The sequence below is a fragment of the Chlorocebus sabaeus genome, chromosome 8 (genome assembly GCF_047675955.1).
Source record: "Chlorocebus sabaeus isolate Y175 chromosome 8, mChlSab1.0.hap1, whole genome shotgun sequence".
Lineage (NCBI taxonomy): Eukaryota > Metazoa > Chordata > Mammalia > Primates > Cercopithecidae > Chlorocebus > Chlorocebus sabaeus.
Genome location: NC_132911.1, coordinates 115,933,353 through 115,957,438, shown reverse-complemented (window position 1 = coordinate 115,957,438; position 24,086 = coordinate 115,933,353). Strand labels below are relative to the sequence as shown.

Here is a 24,086-nt window from a genome sequence, read left to right as displayed (position 1 = left end):
CTGATAATGATATGCACAATGAAATCCAGGCTGAGATAGTTTCAGATGGAGATGAGGAACTTGTTGGGAACTGTAGTAAAAGTGACTCTTGCTATGTTTTAGTAAAGAGACTGGCAGCATTTTTCCCCTGCCATAGAGATTTGTGGAACTTTGAACATGAGGGAGATGATTTACGGTATCTGGTGGAAGAAATGTCTAAGCAGCAAAGCATTCAGGAGGTGACTCAGGTGCTGGTAAAAGCATTCAGTTTTAAAAAGGAAATAGAATATAAAAGTTCAGAAAATTTGCAGCCTGACAATGCAATAGTAAAGAAAAACCCATTTTCTGAGAAGAAATACAAGCTGGCTATAGAAATTTGTGAAAGTAAAGAGGAGCCAAATGTTAATCGCCAAGACAATGGGAAAAATATCTCTAGGGCATAACAGAGAACTCTGTAGCAGCTGCTCCCATCACAGGCCTGGAGGACTAGGAGGAAAAAATGATTTTGTGGGTCAGACCCAGGGTCTTCCTGCTGTGTGCAGTCTAGGAACTTGGTGCCCTGCATCCCAGCCACTCTTGCCATGGCTAAAGGGGCCAAGGTACAGCTCAGGCTGTGGCTTCAGAGTGTGCAAGTCGTAAGCCTTGGCAGCTTCCATGTGGTGTTGAGCCTGCAGGTGCACAGAAGTCAAGAATTGAGGTTTTGGAACATCTACCTAGATTTCAATTGATGTATGGGCATGCCTGTATGTCCAGGCAGAAGTTTGCTACAGGAGTGGGGTCCTCAAGGACTTGCACACTCTGAAGCCATGACCTGAGCTGTACCTTGGCCCCTTTAGCCATGACTAGAGTGACTGGGATGCAGGGCACCAAGTTCCTAGACTGCACACAGCAGGAAGGCCCTGGGTCTGACCTACAAAACCGTTTTTTCCTCCTAGACTTCCAGGCCTGTGATGGAAAGAACTGTCACAGAGTTCTCTGTTATGCCCTGCGGACATTTTTCCCATTGTGTTGGTGAAGGGAAACATGGGGTTGGAGCCCCTACACAGAGTCTCCACTGAGGCACTGCCTAGTGGAGCTGTGAGAAGAGGGTCACTGTCCTTCAGACCCCAGAAAGGGAGACACAGAGAACAAGTACCATGTGCCTGGAAAAGTCACAGATATTCAATGCTAGCCTGTGAAAGCAGGTGAGAGGGAGGCTGTACCTGCAAAGCCACAGGGGTGGTGCTGCCCAAGATGATGGGAACCCATCTCTTGCATCAGTGACCTGGATGTGAGACATGTAGTCACAGAAGATTATTTTGGAGCTTTAAGATTTGACTGCCATGCTGGATTTTGGACTTGTATGGGGCCTGTAGCCCCTTCACTTTGGCCAATTTCTCCCATTTGGAACAGCTATTATCCAATTCCTGTACCCCCATTGTATCTAGAAAGTAATTAACTTCCTTCTGATTTTATAGGTTCATAGGCGGAAGTACTCGCCTTGTCTCAGATGAGACTTAGGACTGCGGACTTTTGAGTTAATACTGAAATGAGCTAAGACTTTTGGGGACTATTATGAAGGCATGACTGCTTTTGAAGTGTGAGGATATGAGATTTGTGAGGAGCCAGGCATGGAATAATATGGTTTGGCTGTGTCCCCATCCAAATCTCATCTTTAATTGTAACTCCCTTATTTTCCACATTTTGTGGGAGTGACCTGGTGGGAGATAATTGAATCAGGGAGGTGGTTTCTCCAATGCTGGTCTCATGGTAGTGAATAAGTCTCACAAGATCTGATGATTTTATAAGGTGTTTCCACTTTTGCTTGGTTCTCATTCTTTCTTGCCTGCCACCATGTAAGATGTGCCTTCAACCTTCTGCCATGATTGTGAGGCCTCCCCAGCCACTTGGAACTGAGTCCATTAAACCTCTTTTCCTTTTTTTCATTTTCCTTTTTGAGACAGAGTTTTGCTCTTGTTGCCCAGGCTGGAGTGCAATGGCACAATCTTGGCTCACTGCAACCTCTGCCTCTTGAGTTCAAGTGATTCTCCTGCCTCAGCTTCCTGAGTAGCTGGGATTACAGACACCCACCACCACGCCCAGCTTATTTTGTATTTTTAGTAGAGACGGGATTTCACCATGTTGGTCAGACTGGTCTCGAACTCCCGACATCAGGTGATCCACCTGCCTTGGCTTCCCGAAGTTCTGGGATTACAGGTGACAGCCACCATGCCCAGCCTAAACCTCTTTTTCTTTATAAATTATCCAGTCTCGGGTATGTCTTTATCAGCAGTGTGAAAATGTACTAATACATATAGTTTTGCTATTTTTATTGTGGTCAGTGGTTGGAACTTGGGAAAAGTTCCTGTGGGTGTCCCAGCGTTTGCATGGTTTGAACTTCTTTGCTGATGCCAAAGGAGGGAAGCAAGCAGACTTTCTTGTCGGCTTGCCCAGATGTGGAGTAGAAGTGAAACAGGGGGATGTAGAACTTGAAGCATCAAAATGGAGTCAGGTTCTTTATGAAAATGCTCATGGAGTCAAACATTTTACTTAGTAAATGTTACAAACACCAAAACACCACACAGCGTTGTTAAACAACTTTAATTAGTCAACTATTTCTTCAAGAGATTTAAATAGTAAGACAAATCTTATTTATGTATGTCCTTACTACTTCAAGTGCTGTAATTTTTTTGTGTAGATACATATTTGCATAAGGTATTATTTTTCTTCCACTGGAAGGACTTTAAATTTATCTTATGATACATTTCTACTTATGATATGTTTTTAGCTTTTCTTTGTGTGCATATGTTTCTATTTCACTTTAAAAAAACCATATTTTTGCTGGGTATAGAATTCTATATGACAAGTGGCATTCCTGACTCCATGTCAGCTCCAGATATTGTTACATCTCATCTTTTGGGGTAGTTTTTTCTCAATCCTTGGGCAGTTTCCTCAGGAGCTGATCAGAAACTTGCTGACTATTTAAGGAGTTTCCTTCCTATATCTCTGGAGATATTTACCTGTCAATGTCCTCTCTGGTACTGTGTCCCATAAACTCTACCTGCACAGTTTTCTCCTGACTCTCAAATCCGTCTTCTCAACTCAAGGAGTCTGCTGGGCTATACATAGGATCCTCTTCCCTGTGCCACAGACTTGAAACTCTCTTAAGGTAGTAACATGAGGCAATCAGGGGATTCATCTAATTTGTTTCCTGTCACTCAAGAATCACTGTGCTTTGTTGCCTGATGTCCACTGTTTTGAAATCTTTCTTTTTTAAAAAAAAATACATGCTCTCCTTTTTTTTTTTTTTTTTTTTTTTTGGTTCTTCCAAATGGAAGGTAAATTATTCCTTGTTACTCCATGTTGAAAGAAAGCAGAATTCCTCTTACTTACTTAGACCTCATTTTTGCAATAGGGAACAACTTAACACTATCCCACCTTAGCCTTTACAACTTTTATCCACCTTTTAAGTATCAGGTCATGTGAAACATCTGGCAAAACACCTCAGGGCATTTCCTCCTCACATCCTTTTTAGCTAAAAGTAATCTCTCCATACTGTATAGCTTTTTTTTTTCTTTTTTCTTTTTTTGTATATTACCTATAACACTAAACTCTAAACTTTATAGATCAGTAGTGACTGGTTCTGTTTATCTCACTGACTCTTTATGGTAGAGCATAGCACCTGATAAATAAGAGCAACTCAGTAAATTGTTGGTGGCAGACTTAAACAGACAAATTTTATTTTAGTTATCAGTATACGTGATTTACCATTCCAACTCAATTTTAAACTACTTGCAGATAGGGCCTACAATTGTATGGTTAACATAGCACATCGGTTCTGGCATATAGTATGTTTTCAATAATAGTCATTGAAGAGAGTGAAATAATGAAAATAGTTAAGAGCAACAGAAATATTCTGAGGACACTTTCTTTTTTTTAAATGAATAACAATTTTGTTTATTTATGGATAAATAACTCAATCTTTATTTACAGCTATCTTCCAATTTTAGTAAAGTAAAAATAAATAAAGATTCCTATTTTTGTGATGGAAAACTATATTGACATTTTTATTGAATGGTCTTCATTTTTCCTTAGGAATGTTAAGTTAAAAGTCATTTGATTCAAGACAAATTGATTATGAATAACATAGGAAAAGTAGGAGGAAAGTTTGTTTTTCTCTGTCAGTTCTTCAAAGACAAATATTGCAATGAGTAAAATAATTTGTTAGCTTTTCAACAATGAACTGCTATTAAACTAAAAGCTGAGAATTTGTAAGTTCATTTACTTCATAGGCAAAAAGTTACTAACACCCTATTAACAATCCAAACAAGAAGTGAAAAGAAAAAACCCCAAAAAGAAGCAAAGAGAGAGGTTTCAGTAGAAATTAAAACAGCCTAAACTTCTATAATTAAAGAATCTAGCATCATGATAGTGTTTATACGTGGTGATGAAATTAAATTAGAACCAGTGCCTCAGATTCCTTCTCATTAATTTGCAATGAAAGTAAATTTAAATATATGATTGGTAGAGTCATATTATTTTGGGGATTGTCCTAGACTCATATTGCCTAGATCAAGAAACTCAGGCATCAAAGCATTTAAAGCATTTCCTAACTACTGGCAGAGCTCAACACTAAACAATAATTTCATCCATATTTCACATATATAGATGAAATTTTCCATTCATGTTAATTATTATCTATACCCACTAGAAAGCTAATTTCAAGTGTAAATATGTTTTTAATAAATTTTGAATTGTTATAATTGCCTTTGTAGACACAATTTTTATGGTTGCTATATGCCAGGACTTTATAAATTTTATGGTTACTATACGCCAGTTACTATATGAATTTGAAATAAATTATATGAGGTATCCCAGTTACTATATGAATTTAAATTAAATTAATGAGGTATGCAAAAACTTTAAAGTAGCTGAACTTTTCAAACCAACATCTTAATAGCAATTTTTAGAAAACCTGAATGTCTTAGTCTATTTGTGCTGCTATAATAAAATTCCTGAGAAGGGGTAAATACTAAAGAACAAACATTTATTTCTTAAAATTCTGGAGGCTGAGAAGTCCAAGATCAAGGTGCCAGCAGATCCTGTGTCTGGTGAGGGCTACTTGTTGCTTCTAAGATGGCACCTTGTTGCCATGTCCTCACATGATAAAAGGGGTGCATGTTATGCCCTGACTGGCAGAAGGTAAAAGAGCAAAAAGGGGCCTAGCTATTAATAGTTCCCTCCCACACTTTCAGAAGGCACTGACCTTATTCGTGAGGAGAGGACCCTCACGACTTAATAACTTCCTAAAGTACCTACCTTTTAATACTATTGAATTGTTGATTAAATTCGCACATGAATTTTGAGGACACATTAAAACCATAGCACTAAAGAAGCAAAGCCTTTATTCCTTTTATGCTAATTGTTTTATTTCTTCTCATAAATAATAATATCTGTTATTGAGTGCTTACCATTTGTTCATATTTGTGCTGATTTACATAATTATCTGCATTATTACAACAAATCTATGAGATATATACTATTACCTTTTTATTTCACGTTCAAATAAATGGTTCCTTAGAGAGGAAACAACTTTCTTTTCCATGGGAACACAGCTAGTAACTGTAGAATCTAAGATTTAAACCCAAGTCTGTTTCACTCAAGAATCCATGTTCTTGAGTATACTTTTATCTCTTCTTCTGTATTTTTCTCCATTTAGTTTTCTTTCTTTATTCTCTGTCTTTACTACAATGGTCAAATGTATATGACATACTATAATAAATAGAACATTGGTAATAAGGCATATGAAAATGTCTCATTAATTTATGACCAATTTCTCTAAAAAATTTCTAATTTCTGTTTTCTCTGCATTTACCAATTTGGATTTTGCAAAATTACATCATTTCTTAATGAAACGACCATTTATAAAATTTGTTTTTGTTAAACAACACTTCCAGTTTAACATTACAGTTTCCTCTTTATTATCAATGATATTTGTGTCAGATATACAAAGCAAATGTAATGTAAGTCAATAAATAAGTCTGCAGATCTCACAAGAGATGAGCTATTTTAATGTGATGAGTCAAAGCAAGTGAGCAAGAGTGCTCGTTGAATCTCATGCATAATCACTGACAAAGAGGATCTACTAGCTTTATGACAATATCGGTTCAAAGAGAGAAAATCAGCAAGACTGATTATATGATAAATGTTTCGATGTAGGGTGATTTGAGCATGAAAGAATAAATAGAGGCCCTTGAGAAAATTAATAATGCCCTTAAAATATAGTTAAACAATGTGGTGAAAACAAAATATAAAGACTTCAATTTTATTTGGATTTCTTTTTACTTTTTGATCATAAGATTTTGGTCACTTTAAGAGGTTTTTGATTGTTTTTACCTTGGCTAGTTATCCTTGGGCAATTAGTTCCTCCTGAGTAATGAAAAATCAGAGGAATAATCCAATTTTTAGCTTTTCAAAAATCTTTAACTTATATTAGAGCAATTGCTTTTCTAAAATACCTTTAAAAATAAAGTAGAAAGATAATTGTTAGTATATAATGGAATTGGATTTTTTATAGATTCAGTTAATAAAAAATAATTTAAACAAAACTTACTATCATTGGTCACTTTGCCAGGCACTGAGAAGACAGAGTTCAGTCGGTAAGGTATCTGTTCCCTAATATTTCACAGACCAGTGAGGTAACGTTGGCATTCCAAGCATTTTTGACCTTTGAGAGTTTCCCACTGGAGTTATTTGCAACTGTACCTTTTCATTTGCTTGACTGTCCAGCAGTAACACACACACACACACACACACACACACAGACACACACCCCTCTGTTTTTTAGAAATTCTAGTTCAATTAAATGTGGAAATGTGTCAGCTGTGATTTTCCTTGTTCATTTCAATGATTTTATAAACATTTTTGGAATACATTCATACAGCTAACAGACACATGAAAAAATGCTCATCATCACTGGCCATCAGAGAAATGCAAATCAAAACTACAATGAGATACCATCTCACACCAGTTAGAATGGCGATCATTAAAAAGTCAGGAAACAACAGGTGCTGGAGAGGATGTGGAGAAATAGGAACACTTTTACACTGTTGGTGGGATTGTAAACGAGTTCAACCTTTATGGAAAACAGTATGGCGATTCCTCAAGGATCTAGAACTAGATGTACCATATGACCCAGCCATCCCATTACTGGGTATATACCCAAAGGATTATAAAACATGCTGCTATAAAGACACATGCACACGTATGTTTATTGTGGCACTATTCACAATAGCAAAGACTTGGAATCAACCCAGATGTCCATCAGTGACAGACTGTATTAAGAAAATGTGGCACATATACACCATGGAATACTATGCAGTCATAAAAAAGGATGAGTTTGTGTCCTTTGTAGGGACATAGATGCAGCTGGAAACCATCATTTTTAGCAAACTATCACAAAAACAGAAAACCAAACACCGCATGTTCTCACTCATAGGTGGGAACTGAACAATGAGATCACTTGGACTTGGGAAGGGGAACATCACACACCGGGGCCTATCATGGGGAGGGGGGAGGGGGGAGGGATTGCACTGGGAGTTATACCTGATGTAAATGACGAGTTGATGGGTGCTGATGAGTTGATGGGTGCAGCACACCAACATGGCACAAGTATACATATGTAACAAACCTGCACGTTATGCACATGTACCCTAGAACTCAAAGTATAATAAAAATAATAATAATAATAATGATAAAGTCTCCAATCCCCTATGCTTAGCCATAGTGGAGATGTTGTTGTTAAAAGCAGAAACTTTTACTCATCTACATTCTGTCTGCTGTTATTCAACTGGCTTCAGACTATACGTGAGTTGGGAAATTGCAAGTCTAATTAATCTATCTCTAAAAGTATGCCTCACAAGCAAAATCTTTTCCCTTTTCTCAACACTCATTGTTTGTAATTCCAGACATGCCCTCATTAAGCCCACTACCAGTGGTGGAAGGAGAAGTTTCCTCAGAATAACTAGTTGCCTCCTGGGTGGGTAAAATATTGTATCTTGAAATCAAGATCATGCATTCAAATGTTATGCACACTTTGACAGAGGAATTATAAATGTGAAGAAACATGCACAGAACTAAACCAAACTAGAAGGAAAACATATATTCCATACTACCAGATAGCTCAAATCAATACCTTGATTTAAAATGTAGTGAAGTTACTTTCTATGATGTTCAGACACAGAGAGAAGATATAGTAAGTATATGTAATTACTTTTTCAAAAATACATTTTTTTTGTCAGTACAAAATGCTTTGGGATATTAATTATAAGAGGATCCTTAACTTTCAATGTCTAACAGGCAGTACCACCTCTGTTACCTAAAGCCCATCATATACAGAGTGCATATGGTGTTTTGGGAAGGAGACACAAACAGTGCTGAGGCAGGGCTTGCCAAGTAGAGGAAGAATTAGCTTTCTGGTCTAAAAAGACATGCGCTTATTCATTTTCTTCGATGATATTTTTAGAAACTGACTGGACTTCTGCTTCCAAAATTACTGATGCCCAGCACCCTGCATCTGGGAAGTCTTGTTCCTTTGGGCTAAGGATACCATATTTAATTAGGTCCAGGTGATAAATGAATCTAAGTCTTCTTTTTCCAAATAACCACTACAGAAATGCCCCTGAGTGCATTTTTGTCACAAATCTGAAAATTCTCAAAGATGTTTTTCCAATAGAGGACAAGTCAGGAAGATGGGGTTAGTCTTACACAAGAGAGGGCTGGGGATATTCTAGCATAAAACTGAGTGAAGTGAAGATAAAAAATAATCTAAATCTCTTCAAGGAGTGTGAGCTATTCCTCAGCACAGTGGTTCTCAACTAGAGAGGATTTTGCTTCCCAGGGGACATTTGGAAATGTTTGAAGATACTTTTGGATGGTCACAGTGCAGGGGCAGGGGGTGCTTTTGTATCTAGCAGGTAGATGCCAGAGATACATCGCAGAACATTCTACAATGCACAGAGCAGCCCCTCACAACCAAGAATTATTTGACTGAAATTGTCAATAGGTTCAAACTTAAGGTAGAGAAACCCCACCTTTTGAGATCCAAAGAAGAAACCAACTTTTGAATATGGAGATTATGTAAAATCAAAAGCATTATGAGAGGAATGGTTTAGCCATCTTTCTGGAACTTCATTTTGCTACAGTAGAACACTGTTCTGGTCTTGAGGCTAGAAATCTGGCAGAGCACATACATGTGTAATGATGCTCAAGCAAGCATGTTCATTGCTCCATTGTAATAGAAAAACAATGGAATAACTCAAACTCCAGTCCATAGGGATTTGGTTGCATAAATTATATTGCATGGGATTAATATGCCATTAAAATAGTATGCTTGTCTATGTGTATTAATAGTTACATGCAAAAATATCCATTAGATATTGAATGAAAAACTGAATTCTGTGAAAAAAGTAGTGTGATTTCATTTGATTTTAAAATGCACATTTATAATGCTTGTATAAGAAGTTAAAAGAGAAAGTAGTTTTAAAGTGGCATAGATTAACTAGAATTACCACGATTATGTTTTATTTGTAGCATAGAGGTTATTTACTTGGATTTATCATAAATGATGCCAGATGGGTATCAATTACATATAGGCCAAAGAGAAACCTCCCACAAAACAAATTCAGACCTTTCAAATAATTTATGTGTTTTTGAGAATTTGAGCTGTCAATTTAATGATACCTTTACATACTAATTCATTTATTTATCCTTCAAACAGATATTTAATCTCTTATGATGAATCACACATTAGATGAGACTCTTAAGAAAACAGCATACAAGAGTCAAAATATCTGCCTTTATGGAGTTTATTGGTGTGTTTGTGTGAGAGAGATGTGTGTTTAAGAAGGTCGATGATCTTCTTATCATGCAATGGTATCTCTGAATTTGTTGTCATGCGACAATATCTCTGAATTTTAGGGTGAAGGCCTAAAGAGTTACTATTCTAAGGTTTTTTCCTGAAAAAACCAAAAGCCTTTTTTTGGTTGTTGCTGAAAACAAGCTGGTAGTGAATGAATTGACTTGCAGAGCAGGTGCTGTTTACAAAGACTGTTGCTCTTGGAAACTGCCCCTTTGACTAGCCTTTGCTTCAATAGAAAGTCACCAAACAAACCCTTCTAAAGCTTTTGTTGTCAGGCATTTCATTCATGGTGCTGCCATGATGTGCAGAACTCTTTCTTCGTGCATCTGTAAAATAAACGGTCTGTCCTCTCTTTTGGTGGCTGCATCTCAGCTCATGTGCCCTATGACCAGGCTGGCTGTTTCTCCTTGCCAAGATTCTAATGCAATCTGGAAAGCATGGCCCAGAAAACAACAACACTTTATAGGTGTTCTCTTTAATTTCCTCTTCCTAATTAAAAATCTTGGTTATAAATATAAAATAAAATAATATATTGAAAGCTTATACTTATTTTTACATTGTTGTACATTTTTAAACTGTAAAAAGAGATAATTTATTGTCAGTAAATGAGTAGGATTATTTGATTTTCTGTCCAACTCAGTTGTATCATTAAAAAAAAAAATCTTTTTACTCCCCAGTAATCATAGCAAAGAAAGCAGTCTTGAATACAAAACTCTATTATGATTGAGAAAGAAACACTCAAAGAGTTTAATTTCATCAAACTATCTTAAGGGCTCCAAAAGCTATGAAGTTGAATGCTCTGAACGATGTTCTTTAATTTAAATGCCATTTTCATAATCTTAAAACTTCTCAGAATCAACAGAATAGAATATAAAAGGAATCTTGACATTAATAACTCTTAATGGTAACATAATAAATACTATGTAACTAAGGCATTATTAAGGTTTTCCATGCCTTAATTCATTCTTAGTCTTTAATCCTGGATCTCCAAAATATTGAGAAAATGAATTTTAAAAAGAGAGAAAAAGGAGTAGACAGAGAGAGAGAGAGAGAGAGAATAACCCAGATTTACCTGGAGAAATTATCCTTTTATGAACCAAAAGATTTAGCAGACTAAAAGGCATGTAGGTATACTGCAGTTTTTTATCTCCAGAAAATAAAGTGTAACTTGTACTTTTTGTTTTCTTAGCTGCCAGAAAGTTTTTAGCCAATTTGCTGCCCAAATTATGCTTAAATCCTGTGCCTCAAAACAGTTAGCACTTGTGTGACATATATAATCTTTGTTATGTTTGAATCTTATGTTTGTATTTAAACAAAACACATTTTTAATAAAATGGTTATTTGTGTTTCTAAACTGTCTCAAGTCTTTCTGAAACATTTTGGGTGGCATTATAAAGAAATGATAATATTATATATGTACTCACACTCACGGGCATGAGACCAGGGCAATTCATAGAACCTCATGCTCAGAAGAGTCTTCTGCTTATAGTTTTAATGTTCTGTGATAACCATCTCAAAATTCTTAATAATTTTATCTTCAAATCAACGTTTTGTAATTGAAGTCCACTGGAACAGTGGAGCATATGCTGAGGGCTTGGAGCTTCTGTTCATGTGCAGTCTGCCTTGTTGCCTTCTTTCTTGTGTCCTTGGGATGGGTCTAGACCTTTTACTTCCAACAACCTGGTGCCCCTGGCCCTGCATGGCCTCCCCATTTCCATCCCTGCTCTGGAAAATGTGACACCCCCCCCCCCCCCAGCTCATCCATTGTATCACCAGTAAAGAGAAGTTCACATTGCACTGTTGTCCTACCTCCTTTTAGGGATTGAATGCAAACGTGGGGATGGTCAGAGTTGGATATATTAATGGATTCTTGGGGCAGAACAGAGCAGTGACAGTCCCTATTTGGGCCTGGAAGCACCATCACGTATTGGTCAAGGACTTGGATGGGATGGTCCCTCATACATCTGCATTTCTTATAACAAGCACATTCCAGAGTGAAGGTTGCAATTTCCTGGGGGTTGTCTTTCTGAGTGACACTGCAGAAAATATGCTCTCCATCCAGCATGCCTGATAAATTAGATATTTCAGTAGCCATATATAGGAATATGGATTTCATGTATTATGTTAGAAATCTGATTCTGCAGATTATTTTCTGTGTGGTCTTATAGTGAAGGTTAGAAGAGGTTGCTGTATCAAATTCACTACAACATAATGACATATTAACCTAGCCTTTTCAGGGGCTAAATGACAGTTTCTGAACCATATGTGTAGGATCTGTAATAAGCATACCTGATCATAATCAGGAGTTGCCAGTATGTGGTTTAAATATGCTGATGTTTTACGATTTAAAATGAACATGATAACTAATTTTCCTGCTTATATATTAAGTATGCCATATGCTTACTACTACTTTCCATTAAATACATGCCACATTAACCATCTGCTCTTCTAATCCAATACTGACAGTAATCAGTTGTGGAGACCCAGGTATACCAGCCAATGGACTGAGATATGGAGATGATTATGTGGTTGGACAAAATGTTTCTTACATGTGCCAGCCAGGCTACACGATGGAATTGAATGGCTCCAGAATCAGGACTTGTACAATTAATGGCACATGGAGTGGAGTAATGCCAACTTGCAGAGGTATGATAATGATTTCTTCAACATTTAAAAATAGTAACCAGTACATATTTTCCTATTTTTATATACAAATTTAAAGTATATTTAAATAAATTTTTTTAGTTCAAGGTTGCATTTATTTTTCTAGTACTAAAAATGACTGTTTTTTAAAAACATTATTTTAATATATAGAATTTAAAATAATATTTTGACTAAAACATTATATCTTATTGTGAGTAATGACAATAAGCTTTAATGACCAAAAGAAGTAAAATATTATGTCCATATTCACCACTGTTATTTATATTAATCGATGAATATTTTCAAAAGAATATAACCTTGATGAATTGTAACTGTAATTTGCTGATCCACTTGGGTCAAGTCATTCAAGGATGGGGAAAAATACTTTCCATAATTCGAGAACAGCCAGCCTGAATTATAGAACTGTACTTTTTCTTAAATAATGGGAAAACTTGTTTTTTCATATAATACAATCTAGAATTAATCTGTTAGTCAATATAGGCATAAATTTGCTACATTATGCTGTTTTGTTTTTCCACTGGAAATATTTTTATAAATGTTTTGGCCAATTTTTATGATTACTTGTAGAATACTGTACATGCAATGTCAGGCAACTTATTGTTTTATAATAATTAGATTTTTAATAATTATAATTTTCATTTAGATTTCTATTTAAATGTTTGTGAATTAATAGTTTAATATCTTACTGACTTATAATCTAATAAAATTAATAATTTCAATGTGTTTGTCTTTCCTCATTGGTTATTAAGTTTCTGTATCAGATTACTATAAATACACAGTATATGAAAATATATGAACAGACATTTTATATTTTAGATGTTATTCTATACACTTATTAATTCATACTGATATGAATTAGATATTACTCAACTGTAAAAAGTTATTCATATATGTTTTTAGTCCTCATAATACAGTCATTCCTAATATTTAGATTTTGAAGTTGATACCCTTCCTTATCCTTGCGTCTCTATCTTATCCAACCTGTCTTTGCTTAAAGATAACTTAAAACAATTTAAACAAAATACATTTTTAAAAAAATTAAAAATGCATTTATAAACCCTATAATAATAAGTTGTAACATATGAATCTAAGTGATTAAGGGAACTAACTTGGAATATTATAATAAGATATACGACCTGCATTTTCAAAAATGTCACAGAACTACTTCAAATTCCATGGTTAAGATGCTGATACTATATATAGCCAAATAACCCAAGTCTTGTCTGTCTAAAGGTCATTGGAAAATAATTTTATATAAAACCAATAATTTATCACTTACAGTATACTAGATTGAAGGTCAGTCTCTGTTTGCCTTCTCTGAGTTGTCAAACAGCTTGCTATTTTGTAAGAATCTCTGACAACCGATAGCCATTATGTTGCCAAGAAAAAGTTGCATCCTACAGGGATTAATTCCAGGGATGTCTCAGGAATACTACTGGGAGAATAAAACATGTCACAACGTATTGTCCTCACAAAGGTTAAATTAGCACATATGCTTCTTCTAATGATATTTATTTATATCTTTAACAGTCAGGATATTTCAACAGCTGTGTCTAATTACTTTAATGTAATTGCAGCTGTTACATGCCCAACTCCTCCCCAGATCTCTAATGGAAGGCTGGAAGGAACAAATTTCGACTGGGGCTTTAGTATTAGCTACATCTGTTCTCCAGGCTATGAGCTATCCTTCCCTGCTGTTTTGACCTGTGTAGGGAATGGTACCTGGAGTGGTGAAGTACCGCAGTGCTTACGTAAGTACGATTTCAAGTGACAACTGTTACTTAAAATTTTCAAATTTTTCTAGCGCAAATATGAGATTGTTAAGCTTCCTTCAATGCCTAATCAGGGTTCAAAGAAAAATCACTATTTACTACCAATGTAGCTACTTTTCATGTAATTAAACCATTGTTTCTCCTTCTCTGATTCAAAATTTTACACTAAAAGGTTTTGTTTATAGACTTCTCTTATTTTTCAAAATTATTTCTCAAATTAGAGACAGCCTAAAATTTATTGTACTGCTTGAAAATTATTTTTGTTTATGTCCTTTTTGTCTTAGCCGAATACTCTGAAATTTGTTCCCAAATCTTTTTTGGCAATAAATCCATGTCACTTCTACATATTTGTTCAAATAAAGTTCTTATGATGTCATTTGTCATGATAATGATGGGGATTATACATCTAAAATTATTAGGGTAAACATAGAGATAAAAGGGGTTTTGTTTGCCTTTTTTTTTTTTTTTTTTTTTTTTTTTACAGAGGTTGCTGTATACTATATACCTAGCAAGTGTTACTTCAAGATTAATTGGGAAGAATACAAAACAAAACAAACTCCTCTTGCAGTTTTACATAAATGATTGTAGAACATTATCTGGACAGTATAGTCATTCAGAGAGTTGTCTAGCATTATCCTGTTCCTAGTCCTTTTTTCCTTCCCAGCACAGGATAGAGGAGGAGTCTACCTGTCTCATGGCCTTGACATTATGCAGAGCTAACTGTCTAAGTTGCTTAGGACCCTCCAGGGTTTTCTCACCTCATTCAAATTGGAAACTAAATCCCCTATATGCTCATAGGACTTTTTTCTTGTATTACTTTGATTTCATTATATCTTACTACTTACTCCCTCATCCACTCTGCTACAGAAACCCAGGCCTTCTTACTTTTCTTTGAGCCCTCAGCTATGCTTTTACAAGAGGGCTTTTATGTTCACTATTCACTTTACCTGGAAATTTCCTTTTATTCCTTCAGCTTTTTACTAAAAATTTCTCTTTTCAGTATTGCCTTCTCTGGTCCCCTTATTTGAATTTCATCACTGACATATAACACTTCCCTTCCAGGCTTTATTTATTCTCCTTAACACCCCCTTTCACTTCTTATTTTTTCTTAAGACATACTATACATTTTATTTACCTTGTTCATTTGAACTATGTCCTCTACTGAAATTTATACTCCCTGAAAGCAGAGGATTTTTTGTTGTTGTTGTTTTATTCACTGCTGTGGCCCTGGAATATAACATAGTCCTTTGCAGATATAAAAACTATATTGCTATAGTAATTAAAACAGTGTTATAGAGTAGAGAACACAGAACCATTTATACATGTGTGATATATTATAGAACAAGTCAGTAGGGAAAGAATGGACATTTTAATTAATTCTGTAAGGCAATTAGTTCACACACATATACACACCGATAACAAATAAATTAGTGCCAGATTTATCAGAGATTTAAATACAAAAGTTTTAAACATTTAGAATCTGTCTAAATGACCTCAGAAGGAATTCTTAAGCAAGATGCAAATGGTATAACCCACAAATAAAAAAGTGAAAAAAATCAGGTATGTTAAAATATGAAAATTTCTCATTATCAGAGACCAATCACAGACTTGTACAATGTAATCAATATGTGTGAAAACAATGACAATATTTAGAATATATATCAAAGCAATACAACAAAAATGGTCAAAATACCTGGACAGCTATTTCCTCTCAGGAGACTGAAAAAAATATTATACAATATCAAATATTAGTGAGGATATGGAATAATTCATAAACCTCTATAGACTTGTGATGGGTGTGTAAATTGACACAGCCATTTGCAAAACTAGTTGCTATTATTTAGTAAAGTTAAAGACTTGCAGAGTCTATTGCCAAGAAATTTTGTTTTTAAATGTATGCCCTACTGGAATGTTCATACATGTGCATGAGGAGATATGTTCAAGAATATTGTTATCAGCATTCTTTTTAGCAATAAAATAAAAATAATAGTGCCTATATATACATATACACACATACATATATGCCATACACACAAATACACACATGCACACACATGAATGTAAATTACCAATAAATGTATGTAAATGAGAAACCTAGAATTCAGGATGAGAGAAACTATGCTATCCTGGGCCTAAGAAAAGGGATGCTTTCTGTGTGGTGCCTACAAAGATTTTTTTTTTTTTTTAATACTTTAAGTTCTGGGTTACATGTGCAGAACGTGCAGTTTTGTTACCTAGGTATACATGTGCCATGGTGGTTTGCTGCACCCATCAGCCCATCACATACATTATGTATTTCTCCTAATGCTGTGCCTTCCCAGACCCTGAACCCCCGACAGGCCCCGGTGTGTGATGTTCACTTCCCTGGGTCCATGTGTTCTCATTGTTCAACTCTCACTTATGAATAAGAACATGCGTTGTTTGGTTTTGTGTTCTTGTGTTAATTTGCTGAGAATGATGGTTTCCAACTTCATCCATGTCCCTGCAAAGGACATGAATGCATCCTTTTTTATGACTGCATAGTATTCCATGGTGTATATTTGCCACATTTTCTTTATCCAATCTATCACTGATAGACATCTGGGTTGGTTCCAAGTCTTTGCTGTTGTGAATAGTGCCATAATAAACATACGTGTGCCTGTGTCTTTATAGTAGAATGCTTTATAATCCTTTGGCTATATACCCAGTAATGGGATTGCTAAGTTAAGTTGTTTTTTTGAGACGGAGTCTCACTCTGTACCCCAGGCTGGAGGACAGTGGTGCGATCTCGGCTCACTTCAAGCTCTGCCTCCCAGGTTCAGGCCATTCTCCTGACTCAGACTGCCAAGTAGCTGGGATTACAGGCACCCACCACCATGCCAGGCTAAAATTTTTGTATTTTTAGTAGAGATAGGGTTTTACTGTGTTAGCCAGGATGGTCTCAATCTCCTGACCTTGTGATCTGCCCACCTCATCCTCCCAAAGTGCCGGGATTACAGGTGTGAGCCACTGCACCCAGCCGTCAAATGGTATTTCTAGTTCTAGATGCTTGAGGAATCGCCACACTGTCTTCCACAGTGGTTGAACGAATTTACATTCCCACCAACAGTGTAAAAGCATTCCTTTTTCTCCACATCCTCTCCAGCATCTGTTGTTTCCTGACTTTTTAATGATCGCCATTCTAACTGGCGTGAGATGATATCTCATTGTGGTTTTGATTTGCATTTCTCTAATGACCAGTGATGATGAGCTTTTTTCTGTATGTTTGTTGGCTGCATAAATGTCTTATTTTGAAAAGTAGCTGTTCATATCCTTTGTCTACTTTTTTAAGGGTTGTTTTGGTTTTTTTTTCTTGTTAATTTGTTTAAGTTCTTTGTAGATTCTGGATATTAACCCTTTGTCATACGAATAGATTGCAAACATTTTCTCCCATTCTCTACATTGTCTGTTCACTCTGATGACAGTTTCTTTTGCTGTTCAGAAGCTCTGTGGTTTAATTAGATTCCATTTGTCAAATTTGGCTTTTGTTTCCATTGCTTTTGGTGTTTTAGACGTGAAGTCTTTGCACCATGCCTCTGTCCTGAATCATATTGCCTAGGTTTTCTTGTAGGATTTTTATGGTTTTAGGTCTTACATTTAAGTCTTTAATATATCTCAAATTAATTTTTGTATAAGGTTTAAGGAAGGGGTCCAGTTTCAGTTTCCTGCATATGGCTCACCAGTTTTCCCTACACCGTTTGTTAAATAGGGAATCCTTTCCCTATTGCTTGTTTTTGTCAGTTTTGTCAAAGATAAAATGGTTGTAGATGTGTGGTGTTATTTCTGAGGCCTCTGTTCTGTGGCATTGGTCTATATATCTGTTTTGGTACCAGTACCATGCTGTTTTGGTTACTGTAGCCTTGTAGTATAGTTTGAAGTGAGGTAATACGATGCCTCCAGCTTTGTTCTTTTTGCTTTGGATTCTCTTCACTATGCAGGCTCTTTTTAAATTTCATATGAAGTTTAAAGTAATTTTTCCAATTCTGTGAAGAAAGTCAGTGGTAGCTTGATGGGGATAGCATTGAATCTATAAATTACTTTGGGCAGTATGGCCATTTTTACAATATCGATTCTTCTTATCCCTGAGCATGAAATGTTTTTCCATTTATTTGTGTCCTCTGTGATTTCCTTAAGCAGTGGTTTGTAGTTCTTCTTGAAGAGGTCCTTCACATCCCTTGTAAGTTCTATTCTTAGATATTTTATTCTCTTTGTAGCAACTGTGAATGGGAGGTCACTCATTATTTCACTCTCTGTTTGTCTGTCATTGGTGTATAGAAATGGTTGTGATTCTTACACATTGATTTTGTATCCTGAGACTTTGCTGGAGTTGCTTATCAGCTTAAGGAAATTTTGGGCTGAGATGGTGGGGTTTTATAAATATACAATCATGTCATTTGCAAATGGAGACAATTTGACTTCCTGTCTTCCTATTTGAATACCCTTATTTATTTCTCTAGCCTGATTGCCCTGGACAGAACTTCCAATACTGTGTTGAATAGGAGTGGTGAGAGAGGGCATCCTTGCCTTGTGCCAGTTTTCAAAGGGAATGCTTCCAGTTTTTGCCCATTCAGTATGATATTGGCCGTGGGCTTGTCATAAACAGTTGTTAATGATTACTTTTCATTTTAATTGTTTTAAAAAAGTAATTTAATTTTAAAAAGTAATTGTTTTAAAGAAGACTCCTAGTAGTCTCTTAAATGCTACTAAAAGGAGGTTTAAAAATCCAAGTTTATTCTATAGTCTTGAATTTCAGGGAAGGTTTTATTTGGACCTTAAGGCCAAGATTATGGTAGTCTATAATTAAGGTATACATGTGTTCTAGATGGCTCGGGCATGCCAAGTTTATTCTCATTGTCGTGGCCGATCTCTTGTACGTTTAGAATCCCTTTCACTCTCAAAAGTTTCTCGATTTGGATGATGCATTTTATGGGCACCCAACCTATAATCCTCTCAAGGCAACATTTATACTTAAAAGCATTTGGTTGTTGCCGTTCGTTTTCTTCAGAGGAAAACAAGCTTTCAGGTGCTTAATCTGAACATTTGAAAACCGAGTACATTTGAAAATGGTTAAATTTATAACTTTTATGTTATGTATTATTTTTGCCACAATAAAAACCTTGAAAGCATTTGATAAAGGTGCATTTGCCTGGGTTGTCTGATACATTTGAAACCATTTGCTCTCATTCTCCATTACACTTCCGCATGCTCACTCTGCTCTAGCCACACAGGCCTCCTTATATTCCTCTAAAAAGCTAGCCATGCCCCAGCAGAGGACTTTGGCAGTGCTGTTTAGTCTATCTAGAATGCCCTCCCTTAGGACTTCAGCGTGGCTAAGTATTTTGTTTCCCTAAATCTTTTCTCAGTGAGAGACACCTTCGTCACTTTATTTAAGATCTTCCCCCACCTCCTAACACACACCACCACATGTACATACAATCTTGATCTCTTTCATCTGAATGACTTTTTTCCATAGGACTTACCACTTTTTCACATACTACCTTTCCTTAAAACTTGCTAATTATGTTTGTTTGTTTGCTTCCCTCACAAATGCATAAACCCTACAAAAGCAGATTTCCCATAGTATTTGTTTACTGACATGTTCAAGTGCCCCAAACCACCTAGAATAATGTTTTTCTTTAGTAATTGATGAATGTATATTCAATGGAATAATCTAATCAAAATTTTTGGAAAGTCTATCAAGTTGGTCTTTTCAGTGCTTGTTATAGAACATTGACATTCCATAGTTTGGCATAGATTTAGATTCTGATGGCCTTGTTTTCTTTTTAAAAAAATGCTAAAAAATACCGACAATATTTTGAAGAGGAAGGCAATAAGATTCTGGGATATGTGCTTCGAGTGTTCAGAGTATTCAGAGTACAATAAAACAAATTACCAGAGCTTTTTATGTACATGTAAAAGGGCACTGCAGTCTGTAGCGTGCAGTCTGGAGCATTATGGGTTGGTTCTTTGTGACAGGGATACCTATGAGTCACCTACTTTTTCAAGAGTATATTCCAACTCAGCAGCCAACAAGTCCAAATATGTGGTTTGATTTTGGTCAATACAAAACACCAAAAGTGCAAAAATTCTATCTTTATTAAGGTAGCTTACTAAGTGGAAAACATCTGAATCAAACTGATTTTTAAATATCATACCGAGTTTTCAATTCAGTATTTGTTTATCTACACGTAAGCTAAAAAATAAAAATTTTCATTGGGATAGCTTTGTCATGAATAATGTATCTCTTTAGTTCAATATTCAAATTAATTGTCACCATTTTTCCAAACTATGTACTCTGCTGAATACTAAATCTTTGATATAAGCATCTTTCTTTTCATTTCCAGCAAAGTTTTGTGGTGACCCTGGTATACCTGCCCAAGGAAAAAGAGAAGGCAAAAGTTTTATATACCAGTCAGAAGTTTCATTCAGCTGCAATTCTCCTTTCATATTAGTGGGATCAAGCACCAGAATATGTCAAGCAGATGGCACTTGGAGTGGTTCGTCACCTCACTGCATAGGTAATATTAATTAAAGGCTGATTATGCACAGTAACTGTGTAATTAATAGGGGTGACATTTAATGGTTTTCTTTATCCTATAAACTATAGTTGGCTAAATATAAAAACAAGTATAAAATACAGAAGCAATTAGAAGGCACTGGAAATGAATATTGGTAGAAAACACAACATTAATTTTAGCACTTTAAACTTCCAGAAGAAACACTTGAAATAATTTTGTCATATATCAGTAAAATGAAAAATAAAAATGTTTTCAGGTAATGACATTATTAACTACTGACATTTTACTTAGATCTTTATAGTTAATAAAGAATCTTCGTATGAAATTAGATTTGTTCCAAAAATATCTAAAAGATATATTGATTTCAAAATGATTGTAACTACATTTCTGTAATCCTAAAATTAATGCCATATCTGGTAAACTAAATAATCTGTCATTCAAATAAACCGACTCATCTATCTACCATTCTTATGCCTGAATATCCAATAGGTGTCAATAAAATCCAAACTATCAAGTCCTGTTTCTGGGAAAAAACTGTTACTTCTTCAGAGAAATATTACCCTACCCCCAAATCATAGTTTAGCAAGGTCTTTGAACAAATGTTATATGCATGTATACTGCTTTCATATCCTTTATCTTTCTTTAATCTTGCATCCACAGAGCTAGTTGAATGTCAAGTGCTTTTATATTAGAAGAGTTCAAAGTTCAAGAATTTCATAATTGGTATCAAATGAAGTCTACCTGAATTTCTTGCTTCAAGATTAACAGACTTCTGTCCATGGAAAGATGTTATTACATTTACATTATTTATTATTTCCTAGATAATTTGCACCAAACCCCAGATTATTTAAAATTGTTTTCTATGAGAGAAATATATCTATTGTAAATTTTAAAGGACTAATATCTTTTTAATCTTCATTTTAGAGCCCACTCGTACCTCTTGTGAAAACCCAGGTGTGCCTCGGCATGGATCTCAGAACAATACATTCGGATTTCAAGTGGGTGCTTTAGCTATGTCCATTTAGCATCATACTAGGTCAAAATGCATCTTTGGTTCATATGTATATAATTTTGTTGACATAACAAAAAGTCATGTTCTATCTGCATTTATAAACACATAAAAAAGATAACAGACAATGAAAGAGTAGAAGTAAATTAGAAAAAAAAGTTTTAATAAAATAGCTTAACTGGAACATAAAGATAAATTAAAACAAAAAGAGAAAAATAGCAGTGAGCATAGGAAAAATCTGTAAGCATTAGAGAGTTATATATGAAACAGTAAGAGTGAGGGAGTAAATGAGTAAAATCTACAGGAAGATATGGGGACAGTGAAGAAAAGTAAAGATTAAAGAGTTTAAAGGAGAGACTTCTGAGATAAACAGAAAATATATAAAAATGTGGGTTATTCAATAAAGTATTAATTGTGTGTATGACATTGGTGTCAGTGTTTAAAATGGTGGGAAATTACTGAAAAATAACCATAACCCTTTACTATACAACACATAGCTGATTTGTTATATTAGAATTCTTTAGCATGCCCAGTCATGTGTGGCTGACTTTCTTGTTCTCTCTTTTTCCAGTTTAGATTCAGCAACTTTTCAGTTACAAAGGATCCAAGGGGAGCCAAAGTGCATACTGATTCCAAACAGAAATAGCCAATTTACACATTACCCAATTGCCCTGTGTTGCCGGGTTTTGTAAATTGTGCTATTCTGTGTGAAATTCAGTGTGAACCCGAAGACCATCCATTTCTAAAGGAAGGGCTCATCTGAAGGGCCATATTTTGTTGCTAAAAATAGTTTCCATTTATCTACAGTTCAGGCACAGTATGAACATTGATTTGATAGCATTTCCAATTCTTCTGATTTCCTTCAGTCCTGTTCGGATAATACAAAAGTGTAAAAATGAGTCTGTCTCCATTATATTGGTGTTTTTAGAGAACTTTAGATTAATATCTCCATAAAAGTTTTTATCAGTTGATCCAAATCTTGAAAAATGGGCAACTAGCTGCACAGCACTAGTCCTCATCATATGTACAAAGAAATTGAAACAGAATGTGACTTGCTTTGTTCGCAGAGCAAGTTGGTGACATATTCTAACAGAATACAAAATTGTGATGTTAGTGTCTGTGTACTAAATCAGGCTGATTTTCTAAAAGAATATTAGTTTTTTTTAGTAAATATTATTTGAGATAATGGAGATGAGAATGATTAACATGGAGTTTAAAACAGTCATCCAACAAAATGAAGAGAATCACTAACTCTGCATTCTAAGGATTCTATTATAATCATTGAAAAATGCTGTAACAAAGTTAACCTAACCCTGAATTTATGTTATTTGGGCTAATAAACAGGTATTAAATCATTATATTCTACATGAATAAATATGAATAGACTAGATTTCAAATATGGTAAAGTCTTATATACAATTATATAACTCTATTAAAATTAAATATATTTTGTGTCTTACATTAGGGAGATTGGCTTTTTTACATGCATATGGCAGATATGAATGTATGTATATACACATATATACTAAATCTGTTAACTTAATCTGTATAGATCTAACACAATAAATAGTTATATAATTCTAATTAGTACTAATTTATTGGTGAATTCCAAATGAATGTGGTTTTATATGCAAAAGAAATCTCGAGCCATTGAGAAAAACGATTGCTTACAAGTAACAAAAAAAAGCTGTTTGGAGCTACTTAAAGCCTAACGGCATTACTGTGCAAGTATGTCCAGGCTCCCAAAGAAAGAATCCAGGTGAGACTCATCAAGCCCAGAATGTAGGCACTGGCTGCAAGTACTCAGTTTTTATACTACTTTCTGTTTATCCACCTCATAATTTCTCTCTGCAGATTGGCCATATAGCCAAGAGTGAATCATTTCTATTTACATCTCAGCCACATACAGAAAGTGATCATCTCAATCTCAATGACAAATTTCCAAGGAGAATCAGAATGTCCCAACTTTTGTATTCATGTTGGTTGGATTAGATGACCAGTAGTGAGTTATGATGCAAAATCACAGCTGTTAGGAAGCCCATTTTGGGGAAGAGCAAGAGAAAGTTATGAACTACAGAGGCACTTAGATCATTTTCTTAATTTTCTCTTTAATGCATTCATTTGTTTACTCTCTTTTTCTATATAGATTTATATAGTAGATTTTGGGACATCAATAATTATTAACATACAAAAATATATCACTCATTGCTAGAAATGATGAAAACTCT

The 24,086-nt window shown here is 35.1% G+C and overlaps 1 protein-coding gene across 2 annotated transcripts in view; it reads left to right on the top strand.

Annotated features, from left to right (window-relative positions):
• Positions 1-24,086, top strand: part of CSMD3 (CUB and Sushi multiple domains 3) — a 1,272,067-nt gene that overhangs the window by 1,218,230 nt on the left and 29,751 nt on the right. For both annotated transcript variants that reach the window (XM_008001392.3, XM_008001388.3), the window contains 4 exons: positions 12,344-12,523; positions 14,119-14,292; positions 20,676-20,849; positions 21,774-21,847. In XM_008001392.3, the coding sequence (XP_007999583.2) occupies positions 12,344-12,523; positions 14,119-14,292; positions 20,676-20,849; positions 21,774-21,847 (602 nt within the window). The remainder of the gene's footprint in view (positions 1-12,343; positions 12,524-14,118; positions 14,293-20,675; positions 20,850-21,773; positions 21,848-24,086) is intronic.